Source organism: Malaclemys terrapin, chromosome 2, assembly GCF_027887155.1.
Source record: "Malaclemys terrapin pileata isolate rMalTer1 chromosome 2, rMalTer1.hap1, whole genome shotgun sequence".
In the NCBI taxonomy this organism is placed as follows: Eukaryota; Metazoa; Chordata; order Testudines; family Emydidae; genus Malaclemys; species Malaclemys terrapin.
In genome coordinates, this window is record NC_071506.1 from 88,904,003 (window position 1) to 88,917,115 (window position 13,113).

Sequence of the window (13,113 nt, forward strand, 5' to 3'; positions counted from 1 at the left end):
TGGGAGAAGAAACAAATAACTGGAAAAATAAGGTTTTTTTGGGGACCCGTTTTTGGCAGATTCCTGAGACAGGAACGATGGCCTCATAAAATGGTCAGCGGAGGTTCTGCATAAAGCAAAGGATCTGTGAAAAACGCAGACCAAGGATATCAGGTAGACCCACCACAAGGCTTCCACGGTCCACACCTGCTCTTCTGCCCCACTACCATTAACTCTCACTGCTGTGTCTGCACATTTAATCCTCTCTATAGGTGGTTTTCATTGTCAGGAGGATATCAGCATTTGTATATACTCCACTGTAACCTGTTATGGTTTGTACTAGTTGTCAATCAGTTCAGCTATGATTGCATCACTAAGAGTGGTGTGACATCAGTTTGTGGCATATTAGGTTCTCTGCAAGGTCATGGAAGCTTAGTGTTCAGTCAGGCCCTGTAGCTCTGACTTTTTTCTATCTGGAGTTCATTTTCATAAAGGAATACCATCAAGGACTATTTGACACAAAATTAAGGATATTTTTAAGAGAGTTAGGGGTGACTTATTAAACCGTCTATGATTAGCAACGGTCCACAATTTCTATTTAATTAAATTATTCACCTGTAATATTAAAGCCCCCAAACACAATATGATGAGAACACACGCAGAGGGAAATGAATTATAAACAATGGGTCCATGTCACCTCAGTGTAACTTGCTGAGACTCCCAGGGGGATTAGCCCTGAGTGAGAGCCACTTTAATCTCAGTCAGAGATTCTTTAGCAGCGCTCATGGCAAGGCTGTTTAAGGGATATCAGTACTATCATTGGGGCTACCTGGGCTGGCTGCAGGTCCCCGGAGAAGAGGAGATTTGTAGCCACCTTGTCTCGCTGCCTGTTGGCAGAGACCAGTGCTGATCCCATGTAACTTTGACCCAGAAAGTGAAATTAACCAGTTTAAGCTTCTCTGTTCATGAGGAGTGAAGGGTAAAAAGTAAACCAACAGCACAGAGAAATGTCAATTAGATTAAGGAAAATGAAAGTGTGTTTTAAAAGCCATGATATCTGTAGTAGCACAGTTAAGGATGTACGTATTATATTACAAATACCAGCTAATATTTTTCAAATGAAGGAACCTAAAGTTAGGAACAAAATTTCAATCAGAATTGCTAGGTGCTCAGCACCTCTGAAAAACAGGTACCTAAATATCCTAACTTTAATGTTTGAAATATTGATCATAATTATAATGTTGTATCTTTAAACATACTTTGGCCAAGATCTTTCTGTGGGGATCCTTCTACAGAGGGGTCCGACTGTCTCTGGTTCTCCTCTTGTCTCTCTGAAAGTGGGCAAGGTAAGACCTCTTGTGGTGCTGTGGTCCACTGACAGCCCTCTGGAGAGGTCAGAGAATAGTGTGAGAGAGAGTGTGTGTGTGTGTGTGTGTGTGTGTGTTGGGGAAGAGTAAGTCAGAGGGATGGAAGTGGTATGCTGCCGAACTGCTCAAACTACAAGATCGAATGCTTAACTTTCCTTACAGGCAGGAAAATCAAGGTGATTTTTAAAAACAAAATAAAATATTAATAGTTTACATTTTTTTAAACCCTATTTGATTTTACAGTGTTGTTATATTTAAGAACAGGGTGAAATCCTGGCCCCATTGAAGTCAATGGCAAAAATTCCATAATGTTAAGGTACAAGGAAACCCCTAAAAGGGATAGCTTGGTGTTGGAGGAGGCCTGAAGCACACCACCCATGACCCAGAAGTAGCAGCACTGAGCACAACCACCCCTGACTCAGGGAACACAGGTGGAGCGCAGTCACTGTGCACCAACCTTTGTAAGGTTGTACACACTCATGTAGACAGGCTAACTCCACTTTGGGAAGGGTAGTACACAGCAAACACTAGCCTGGTGAAGTCACTTGATTCAGGGGAGTGCAAAGACAAGATGGGGTCCAATGACAAAGACTCAACAGGGGCTGATGTGGGTCCATGCACAATACTTACGGTATTACAGTTTCTGCATTACAGCTACATTGATGACATCTTCATCATCTGGACCCATGGAAAAGAAGCCCTTGAGGAATTTCACCATGATTTCAATAATTTCCATCCCACCATCAACCTCAGCCTAGATCAATCCACACAAGCGGTCCATTTCCTGGACACTACTGTGCTAATAAGCGATGGTCACATAAATACCACCCTATACCGGAAACCTACTGACCGCTACACTTACCAACATGCCTCCAGCTTCCATCCAGGACACACCACACGATCCATTGTCTACAGCCAAGCTCTAAGATATAACCGCATTTTCTCCAATCCCTCGGATAGAGACAAGCACCTACAAGATCTCTATCAAGCATTCTTAAAACTACAATACCCACCTGCTGAAGTGAAAAAACAGATTGACAGAGCCAGACGAGTACCCAGAAGTCACCTCCTACAAGACAGGCCCAACAAAGAAAATAACAGAACACCACTAGCTGTCACCTTCAGCCCCCAACTAAAACCTCTCCAGCGCATCATCAGAGATCTACAACCTATCCTGAAAGATGATCCTTTACTCTCACAGATCTTGGGAGACAGACCTGTCCTCGCTTACAGACAACCCCCCAACCTAAAGCAAATACTCACCAGCAACCACACATCACTGAACAAAACCACTAACCCAGGAACCTATCCTTGTAACAAACCCCGATGCCAACTCTGTCCACATATCTATTCAAGTGACATCATCATAGGACCTAATCACATCAGCCATACCATCAGGGGCTCGTTCACCTGCACATCTACCAATGTGATATATGCCATCATGTGCCAGCAATGCCCCTCTGCCATGTACATTGGCCAAACCGGACAGTCTCTACGCAAAAGAATTAATGGACACAAATCTGACATCAGGAATCAAAATACTCAAAAACCAGTGGGAGAACACTTTAACCTGTCTGGTCATTCAGTGACTGACCTGCGGGTGGCTATATTACAACAGAAAAACTTCAAAAACAGACTCCAACGAGAGACTGCTGAGCTAGAATTGATATGCAAACTAGACACAATCAACTCCGGTTTGAATAAGGACTGGGAATGGCTGAGCCATTACAAACATTGAATCTATCTCCCCTTGTAAGTATTCTCACACTTCTTAACTGTCTGTACTGGGCTAGCTTGATTATCACTTCAAAAGTTTTTTTTCTCTTAATTAATTGGCCTCTCAGAGTTGGTAAGACAACTCCCACCTGTTTATGCTCTCTGTATGTGTGTATATATATCTCCTCAATATATGTTCCACTCTGTATGCATCCGAAGAAGTGGGCTGTAGTCCACGAAAGCTTATGCTCTAATAAATTTGTTAGTCTCTAAGGTGCCACAAGTACTCCTGTTCTTCTTTTTGCGGATACAGACTAACACGGCTGCTACTCTGAAACAGTTCAGTTAGTTTTTAGTTATGAAGCACCTGTGAACAAGAGTTGTGTTTTTCTACTTTTTATTTTGGGCAGTTGGCCAAGAAACAAAGCACATTTATTTTAATCACTGTATTGCTCATCTGTCATGGCATGACTCAATATCTGATGACTTCTCAGAGAAGCATTCTGAAGACTTTCTAAGCAATAGAAACGTGAGGTCTTCTTTATAACTCTCTCAATCACACTGTCTCTCAGGAGAAATATAGTGTTGTCTTGTAGCTAAGGAAATAGCTAAGGTAACTTTTTTCCATCATCCGTATATCTCCTTGTGAGTCCTGGTTTATAAAAATAACACCGTCTTTCTGCCTCTTTTAATTTAACTTCTTGTCAGTTTAACAGAATATCGTATTTCTATTAAATGTCTAATTACTACATAAATTTTGGACATAGCAGTGAGGCAAGGGGAGTCTCATTACATAGCACCTGCTGTGCAGATTTTAGAAGAACTGTCTGCAGTTTCACTGGCTATATAGGGATTAACAACAGTAAGTGAAAACCAAAGTGTTAGGATATACATAGTGGGAACAGACAGACATGGCTGTTGGGATGTGGCCTGACTTGAGACAGTTTTTCAGTTTTCCTAGTTTGAGTTAATAAAATGTTTAAAAATATACATTAAAAGGGTGGCGTTATTTTTTAAAAGTGGGCACAGTATTGAATTCCAGCATTTATCCTTAAAGTTCTGAAAGCAGTGACTTGTCCTCAGTCTTCATCCTCCCATCTCCATCCTCACTGGGAGACTTCCTCTTTCCAATCCTCTCTGAAATGCTCCAGGTCATAGACATCTTCTTCAACTAACAGGACCAAATGGGACTTCATGCCACTCCTAGCTCAGCAGTATGAGTCAATGCAAAGAGACAGGAAGCACTCCCATTCTTCAAATATGGTTGCTGACCCTCCAGGATTGTCCTGAAGTCTCCAGAAATTAAAGATTAATCTTTAATTAAAGATAATGGCATGTGATGAAACCTCCAGGAATTCATCCAACCAAAGTTGGCAACCCTACTTTCAAAGCCCTGGCCCTGCTGGCCCAGTAAATAAGAAATTAGACCCCGGAATGAAACACGGATCACAGGAACAACATCTTATCCCATAAGCTTTGTTTTACTGTGAAGGCTTTGGTCATCAGTAGGATAAATCTAGGCTCTAATTATTCAAAATAAAAAAAATATTTTGTATCCTGACATAAAGAAACAGGAGCCCCAGAGGACATTCTGAATTTCACTCTGTATTTTTCTGTAGTTAGTATCCTGTGCATAGATAGAACAGATACGGCAAATATGTATGAGTAACAGTTTACAGAAATAATTAGTAATTAATGATACAATAATCCACTGTCTCAATAAGAACTACTTCTCTTTGCAGAAGACTGCATGATATAAAAATAATTATTTGCAGATAGATGGGTTTCCTTAAATATATCTTTATAACTAGAGATTTTATAAACTGAAGATGATGGTTCTGCAATGCATCAAGTTCAAACTTCTTTCTGTCATCCTTGACATCTTTCAGAACTCTGTTTCTCCCTCCTTTTCAACTCATTTCTTATGTTGCCCTCCCAACCCTGGCTCCAACAATGGTGCTAGCCTTGACTGTCTATTTGTCAGCCTCTTCCACAGCTGTTCTTGCTTTCTTCCACCTCTAGATTTACACATGGAATACCCTTCTGTACTAGTCCATAAAGTCATTTTTTCATCCTCCTCCATATTCCTCCTTTAGATCCACTTCTATCATGAAGATTGCAATAACTGCTAACTAACAATGTCTAAGTTGTCTAGCAGTGGTAAAAAACTAACACTGAGTTAAAAAAACCTGAGGCCAGATTCTCAGCTACAGCCAATATCCGTTTGGCACAGCAGGACAAGGACATCTGTCAGGCAGCAGGTTCTGGATATTTGATTCTCTGTCCAGTTCCATCTCAGCCCTAACCCTGGACAGAGGAATTTGCCTAAGGAGCTGCTTTACACTATATTGTCTGACAGACGTCCCCAAGAGACCATCCCCGACTAGGGATAGCTGGAGTACAGTGCACTTCAGCCATACTCCTCACTGCCTTCTACATTGGAGGCTGCAGGGAGGTGGTATGGAAATCAGCTATGCCAGCACTACATGTTGAGGAATTCCCAAACTCCAGGGGAATCTTCAGCTGGCAAGATGGAGACAGTTTCTGCTACCTTTGTATAGAATGAGTAGTGTAATGTGATTAGAGCAGGTCTAAGAATCTGGTCCTATATTTTTTCCCTCCCACACAACACTTTGTACATGGTTTGTCATGTCAGATTGTGAGCTGTCTGGGACACTTGGAAAATGCCTAGTACATAGTAATATTTGGACTGTAGTGGAGCCCACTAAGTATAATATCACAATAACAGATGCAAGGGCCCTGTGTTTGGCCAGCCTTCGGTAGAGATGGGATATTCATAGAGAGTATTGACCATCAAAACCAGTTAGAAAATATATGATTCATCGAGCCACCCAGCAGTAAAGAAATGATTCCTAACAAGGGAGTTTGCCGCATATAATGAAGCTCATCATGTCCTTGCTTGTTTGGTGGATGAAAACCTGGGACAAAACACCTCCAAAGAAAGGTGTTATCCAGAACAGCACATGCCTTGGGCTACCTCATAGTTTAGATTTAATACAGGCAAGAGATTAGTATAATGGTAAGGACAAGTATTGCTTTTTACCAACAAGAGCTTGAACGTGCCTTTCCAAGCTGTTAACAGAACCGGCCACACCTGTAGCAAAAAAGACCTAACTTTATGGGAGTTACGTAGGTATTATGTCTAAATATTATTAATAGTGTTCTGAGTTCTGGGATGTTTCATTATTAATATGCATCTCCCTTGGGAAATTAGTGAGAGGACAATGACAATTAGCTACCTCTGTTGCTCTTTTAGGGGTAAATCCTCCCCTTAAATCGAGTCAAAGTAGGCTCCCTAGCAAAATAATTAGTGCAATTCTGCTGTGAGAAGAGAGGTGTTGAGTCAGGAGGCCCATCCCTTGTGTGGTCTGGAATACCGCTCTATAGGTGCTCAGTGTGCTTTTGCTGGCAGAGGATGATGGGTAAGGGGCAAGGGCAGCAGATAGGATTCATGTAACATGAATCCACTCATTTCCTCCATCACACAGGGCACTCAGGCATCATGCTGTCAAGTGTGATATCAATGCCTAGAAATATTAGAAAGGGGACACAAGGAGCAGAGAGTCTACTCCATCCATATAATGGCTCCATATAGAACATACAAATGGATTTCTATTTTCCTTCTGATTGGACATCCTTATCAGTATTGGGCCTCCAAGGCAGGCCCAGGTCCAGTGGGTTTGTGGTTTGAGAAGAACGTTCCACTTGTCTCTAAGACTTACTCTTTGGGGGAGGGGGAGAAGAGGGGAAGAAACCTAGAGAATTAATTTGTGAGAAAGAATATACTACTGCAATGCAATTTGTGTCTCTGACTAATTTGAGTTACCAATTTCACTATTTTTCCTAGACATTTTTTCATTCACCATGCATACACATTTTATTCCCCTTGTATAGCAAAGAAGGGATTGGGCTGCAAACTTTGAATCCAGACCTCAGTTCTTGGGGATGTTCAAATGAAGAGTTCTGAGTCGGGCCCAGGGAAAGGGAAAAACTCCCTCTCTTTTGTAAATATGCATATAATTCAGCCATTATGACTCTACCAATATTTTGCATGATCAGAGTGGAAGACGACCTAGAGTAGTCATGTGCTTAGATTCTACTGTGATGGCTGCTATAAAAAGTAAACCCCATAAATGATAAATAGACGTTATTCAGAAGGCAATTTCCCTTATGCTTAGAACAAGGTCTCAGATTTGATCTGTATGTTCAGGATCTAATACAGTAACTTGCGGGGCACTCTCAACTCTCATTCACTTCAACTGGACTTGAGGTGCTTTCTGCCTTTCAGACGATTGACACCACAAGATAAGGCCCTCAGCGGAAGTTAGTGATCTCCATACAGACAATATAAAGACAACAAACTACAATTTTTGTCTTAGATTGTCTAGATTTTTATTAATTTATTAGGTTAAACTTATTCTTTAGACAAACTCATTCATTTTTAAACTGTAAAGGTATAAACACTAAATCTGGCTTTGCTTGGAAGGGAAGCACATTAACTCGTTAGTTACATACCTAAAGGATAAATTGTTAGGTTAATATACTAACAATTTAGCAAAGGAATAAGGTAAATGACTTGAGATAAGCCTTATGTTATTAGATTGATCCCATTTCTTCATCTTGGCAAGCCCTCTGCTACCCAACATACTAGATACTACATAAATAAACCACACCTGAAAAAACTGCAGGAAACACTTTGTGCAAGTGCCAACATATAGCTGCATATTTTTTCAGGATGCCACACTTTGTATATAGTTTCTAAGATCATTTTAATATCTGTCATTCTGTTTATTAGTCAATCTAAAGAATATATACGTATATATATATGGCAGAAATATGATGTTTTCAGAATGAATTTTTAAAAATGGTATCCTTTTGAGTTGGTGCAGTTTTTCCCTTTCGGTAAATCACTAACTTATCAATGATAATGCAATTAGTTAATTTAGAAGGAATCTGTATTTAAGAATTGGCAGAATATGTGTTTAAAAGGAAGGTAACAGAAGCAATGTGGTCTTGCTGGCAAGAGCTCAATTAATATTTGTTCAGTACTTTGAAACTTTACAGCACTAAGTCCTAACTAAAGGATTGATTCATCCTCACTGGCAAAGGTCTCGCAAACTGCACCCTTCTGCACCAGCAAGGGACGCTGTTCCCCGGGAAGAGAGGCGCTGCTTGTACCTCCTCCCTCCCCCAGGGACTGGTCTAGGAAGATATCTTTAAACTGAAGATGCAGCTCCACAGGAGCCCACCCACTGCAGAATGTCAAGGGCATATAATGAGTGCCCTGGCTCTGCCTCCTCACTACCAACACCACCCACTTTTCAGTCTACTAATCAGGCTTCAATACACGCAGAACCATTTTATGCACATTTTGTGTTTTATGAAATGTGGCATGAAAATTACATCTGCATATAGCAGAGGCATAAATATAAGCAGGCTTTGTGGCATGATTGCTGAAAGTTCCAGAAGTTCCATAGATTTATCCTAGATAAAGCAGTATGGTAAAGACACAGTGCTATATTTTTCCCTATCCTTTTTATGTTTTAATTTATTTATTGCTGTAGCTTCCCAGGAGGATTCAGATCAAAACATTCAAATTCACCAATGGGCACCGTCCTGTTTTTATTTTTGGATATGCCTCTCTCATACAAGCAGTCAATTGATGCTTTTATTTTTATCACTAGTGCTGGATTTTGAAGTGGGGGTTCCTTAAAGGTACAGCATAGGAGGAAAACATTAGCAGATGAATACAGTTAACATCAGAACTTCCCCACTTGTCCGGATGTAGTTTAACTTAATCTAATCTGACATAAAGTGACATGCTGGCAAACTGATGTGTTTCGCTATCCAAAGCGGACACGTTATTTTGACCAGAAAAAAACTCATACATTTCTTGTGAACCCAGGAATGTTAATGTTAACAGCTTTTAAAAGTCCAGCCTTCTACTCCTTTGAGAGAAATATTATCCCTCATTAGCTCAACTGGATTTATTTTAATGTCTGCCCTTGCATCTGCACAAAGTGAGAGAAGGGAGGAATCTAGCCAGGGAATAGACTCTTTAAACTTTACAAAGAAATAAAAGCCCTGTTTCAGGTGGATCTTCTCTATTTTGTGCACGGGTGAAAGGAACTTTCTCCTTGTAACAAAGCCAACCCCCCCACCCCAAGCAATAACACACACTTGCTGAACTGATTTCCCTAGCAATGATTTTAGCACAAAGATCTGATGTGATTTTCACATAAATTAACAAAGCTAAGAATTGTTCCCCCTTCCTCTTGTAAGTGACTATTAAAATATATTTTGGATAGGAAAGAGAAAAAGAAAAGCAAAATAGAGAACAAATAAAAGAATAACTGGAAAATATATTAAGAATATGATTCTTATCTCAATGTACTTGGGATTTACGTGTGTGAGCCAGCCACTTGTATGAATGGGTCATAAGAACTTAAAAACGGCAATAGTGGGTTAGACCAAAGGTCCATCCAGACCAGTATCCTGTCTACTGACAGTGGCCAATGCCAGGTGCCCCAGAGGGAGTGAACCTAATGGGTAATGATCAAGCAATCTCTCTCCTGCCATCCATCTCCACCCTCTGACAAACAGAGGCTAGGTCTACACTACCCGCCTGAATCGGCGGGTAGAAATCGATTTCTCAGGGATCGAATTATCGCGTCTCGTCGGGACGCAACAATCGATCCCTGAATCGACGCACTTACTCCACCAGCAGAGGTAGGAGTAAGTGCTGTCGACGGGGAGCCGTGGAGGTCGATTTTGCCGCCGTCCTCACAGCGGGGTAAGTCGGCTCCGATACGTTGAATTCAGCTACGCTATTCACGTAGCTGAATTTGCGTATCTTAAATCGACACCCCCACCCCCCCGTAGTGAAGACCTGCCCAGAGGCTAGGGACACCATTCCTTACCCATCCTGGCTAATAGCCATTAATGGCCTTAACCTCCATGAATTTATCTAGTTCTCTTTTAAACCCTGTTATAGTCCTAGCCTTCACAACCTCTTCGGGAAAGGAGTTCCACAGGTTGACTGTGCGCTGTGTGAAGAAGAACCTGCTGCCCATTAATTTCATTTGGTGGCCCCTAGTTCTTATATTATGGGAACAAGTAAATAAAACTTTTTCTTATTCACTTTCTCCACACCACTCATGATTTTATATACCTCTATCATATCCCCCCTTACTCTCAAACTTGTGCCTCAAACTGAAAATATTGTGAATAAAAGAGCAATATACCAAATTTCTTGTAGGATAGGAAATGCTAAAATATTTTTCTGTACCACCCCAAATACATCTGTATCACCCCAAATACATCTGTATCTCATTTTCTTCTATTCCTCTAGCCACTGCCTAAGCACCACCCATGCAGCTCTTTTTAATACCATATTTGTGGCTTTCTCCCACTCTCAGATTTGTACATACTTTAATAGCCAACAAATACCACTACTGCTCTTTCTTCAGCTCTCTCCTAAAATTATTACTTCCACAACACCCATCAATATCAATTCATCAGATCAAGATGTGTGATTACAAAAAGATACACGTACTGCTTAGAGATTAGACTATCTACTGGCTCACTTGTCTTCTGGTACATTATGCATCTGAACATTATTGTCTGTGTAATTTAGAATATAAGATCCTTAAGTCACATAACATATTTATAAGAACAGTTAAGTTTCTAAAGCTCAAGAGTCAACTTTTCTGGCAATACTGTCAAGTTACTTTGCATATTTACTAGGATGTTTTACTCATGCATATTATTTTTATTCTAAAACTTTCATTAAGAAGTGGCTAATTAAACTTGGTACTTTAAAGAGTTTAGGATAATGAGAAATGTAAATAGACAATAAACAAAACATGCCCCAAATCATGTAATATATTATATGAATTTTTCAGCTTTTTGAGGTCTTATATCTTTAGGAATCTCACTGGAGTCCTCTTTAAGTGAAATTCTATTATGCAAAAGCACAATTGCACTGTTTACAAAGAAATTTAAAGCAAAAATTAAGATCTAAACTACATTAACTGCAAACTTTTAGCTGTTTTCACGCGTGGATTTGAAATAAGTGAAAAGAAGAGTAGTCTTTATAAATATTCAAATTAAAGAGAGTGCTTTAATGCTTTAAGTAAAAATACTATGCAGCACACTACAAAGCAGATTAGAAAAGCTTTTCTACCATGATAAGAATTTATTGCTGTATAATATAGGGCCATATCCTAGTACACCGGTAGTTAATGGGATGTTTGCAATTTTCTCCCAACATATTAAAAAAGAAGCAAAAGGAAGTTCCATGGCCTGTGTTATACAGAAGGTGAGACTTGATCCTAGTGGTCCTTTCTAATGTCGGAATCTATAAACCTATGAAAAAGAAGTGCTTTAGGCTGCTTAAGAATCTGCTTTAAAAATACTTTTCTTTTTTTTCTCCCTCTAGATTATGCGAATTCATACAATTGCCTAAGCTGGCCTCTAGATGGTACAAAAGAATCTACATCTAGGAATCTCTTTTCTGATATACATGTGAAGATTTATATTCCCTGCACCATATGGCTACTTAGATCATCCTCCTAAAGTCAGCAATCCCAACATTACAAAATGTAGTTGTGCAATAAATAAAATGTTGAAAAATATAAGTGCCAGAAACTGAACGTAACATGCCAATGTACTTAATGTACCAACTATTGTATGAAAACAGATACATATACAGTTGTGAGACTCTATTTTTCAATTGTTTTAACGAATTGGTTTAAGACAAAAAATGATTAATTCTGCCTCATCAAGTGTTCTTTCATTTTCAATTTAAAATAGCTGAAAGTAACATGAAACTTACTATAGACAACATGAAAATTAAAGAGTTAGTTTTAATTGAATTCAATTAAATATAATGGCCATAAGCATTATTTATCATAAAGGCAATCTGAAGTCACAACCCAGTGGAACACGTACTAATGAATAAAATACTTTCATGATTTCATATCCTTTCGATTTTTAAAAAAAGATTTCCTCTTGTATGTTTTACATCCAATAGCTATTTATTACAGAGGTGCTGTGTGGAAACTTCAGACACCAGCATGTTACATTTTGATCCAAGCGTCCAGGCTGCGTGTCTGAGCATAGAACTGCTGTGTGGTGTATAAGCACAGGATATACCTCTATATTATTGAAGGTAAGGAAGGTTCATGCAATTTGCCTAATATTATGCAAAGCAGGCATGATCCTCAACCTCCTGGCAAGTTGTCAAAGTAGCCCTCAGTTCAAAGTAAGTGCATTGACAATGACAATAATGTATGTACACTCTCTACCAATCAAGAGGTAGTAATGTTGTATTTGATACCTTCTTGTCTCCACTGCCACAAACGTGTGTGCATGTTCCGGGTGATGTACTGCCAATTCCCTTAGTCCGTGGGTCATTCTATCTTCTGGGTTTCTCTTATCTTTTTAGCCTGAGAACCCCTCTCTTTCCCACTGTGGATTGCTCCTGCCTAAAAAGGCACATTGTTGTCATCTCTCACACAGAGAAGCCTCTAAGGCCAATTAAGTTTACTTCATGCTTTGACTCTCAAAGACTGAACTAGGATTTTCCTGGCATTACACTATTTTCCTAAAACTATGTTAAATTATTTGTAATGTGGAAGAGCAATTGCAACAACATCTGTCATCAGAAAAGTGCAGCACTTGTCTATAATTAAATAATGTAGATAGGTCTCTTACCTTGCATAGTAGTCCTTTGGGGGAACAACTTCCTGAAAGAATTGTAACTGGTACAGATAAAGTCCAATCAAGTGCCCCGCACTGTATATAGCCATTAATACACACAGACAGCTGAATATCAGCGGATCAAATGCTAGGCAACAGGACCACCACGTACACAGCCCCAAAAATACAAAGAAATACACAGCTGACGTCAAAGATGGCAACATCATGCCTGCAAAAACAAATATTGAGGATACTTTGAGAATATTAGCATTAAAAACATTTATTAATCCTAAAACATTATGTAGTTTACCAAAACAATTTCAAAACA

At 39.6% G+C, this 13,113-nt stretch overlaps 1 protein-coding gene across 3 annotated transcripts in view; it reads right to left on the minus strand.

Annotated features, from left to right (window-relative positions):
* The window catches only part of PIEZO2 (piezo type mechanosensitive ion channel component 2), a 429,456-nt gene that overhangs the window by 144,879 nt on the left and 271,464 nt on the right, over positions 1–13,113 (minus strand). For all 3 annotated transcript variants that reach the window (XM_054019895.1, XM_054019894.1, XM_054019896.1), the window contains exon 7: positions 12,801–13,014. In XM_054019895.1, the coding sequence (XP_053875870.1) occupies positions 12,801–13,014 (214 nt within the window). The remainder of the gene's footprint in view (positions 1–12,800; positions 13,015–13,113) is intronic.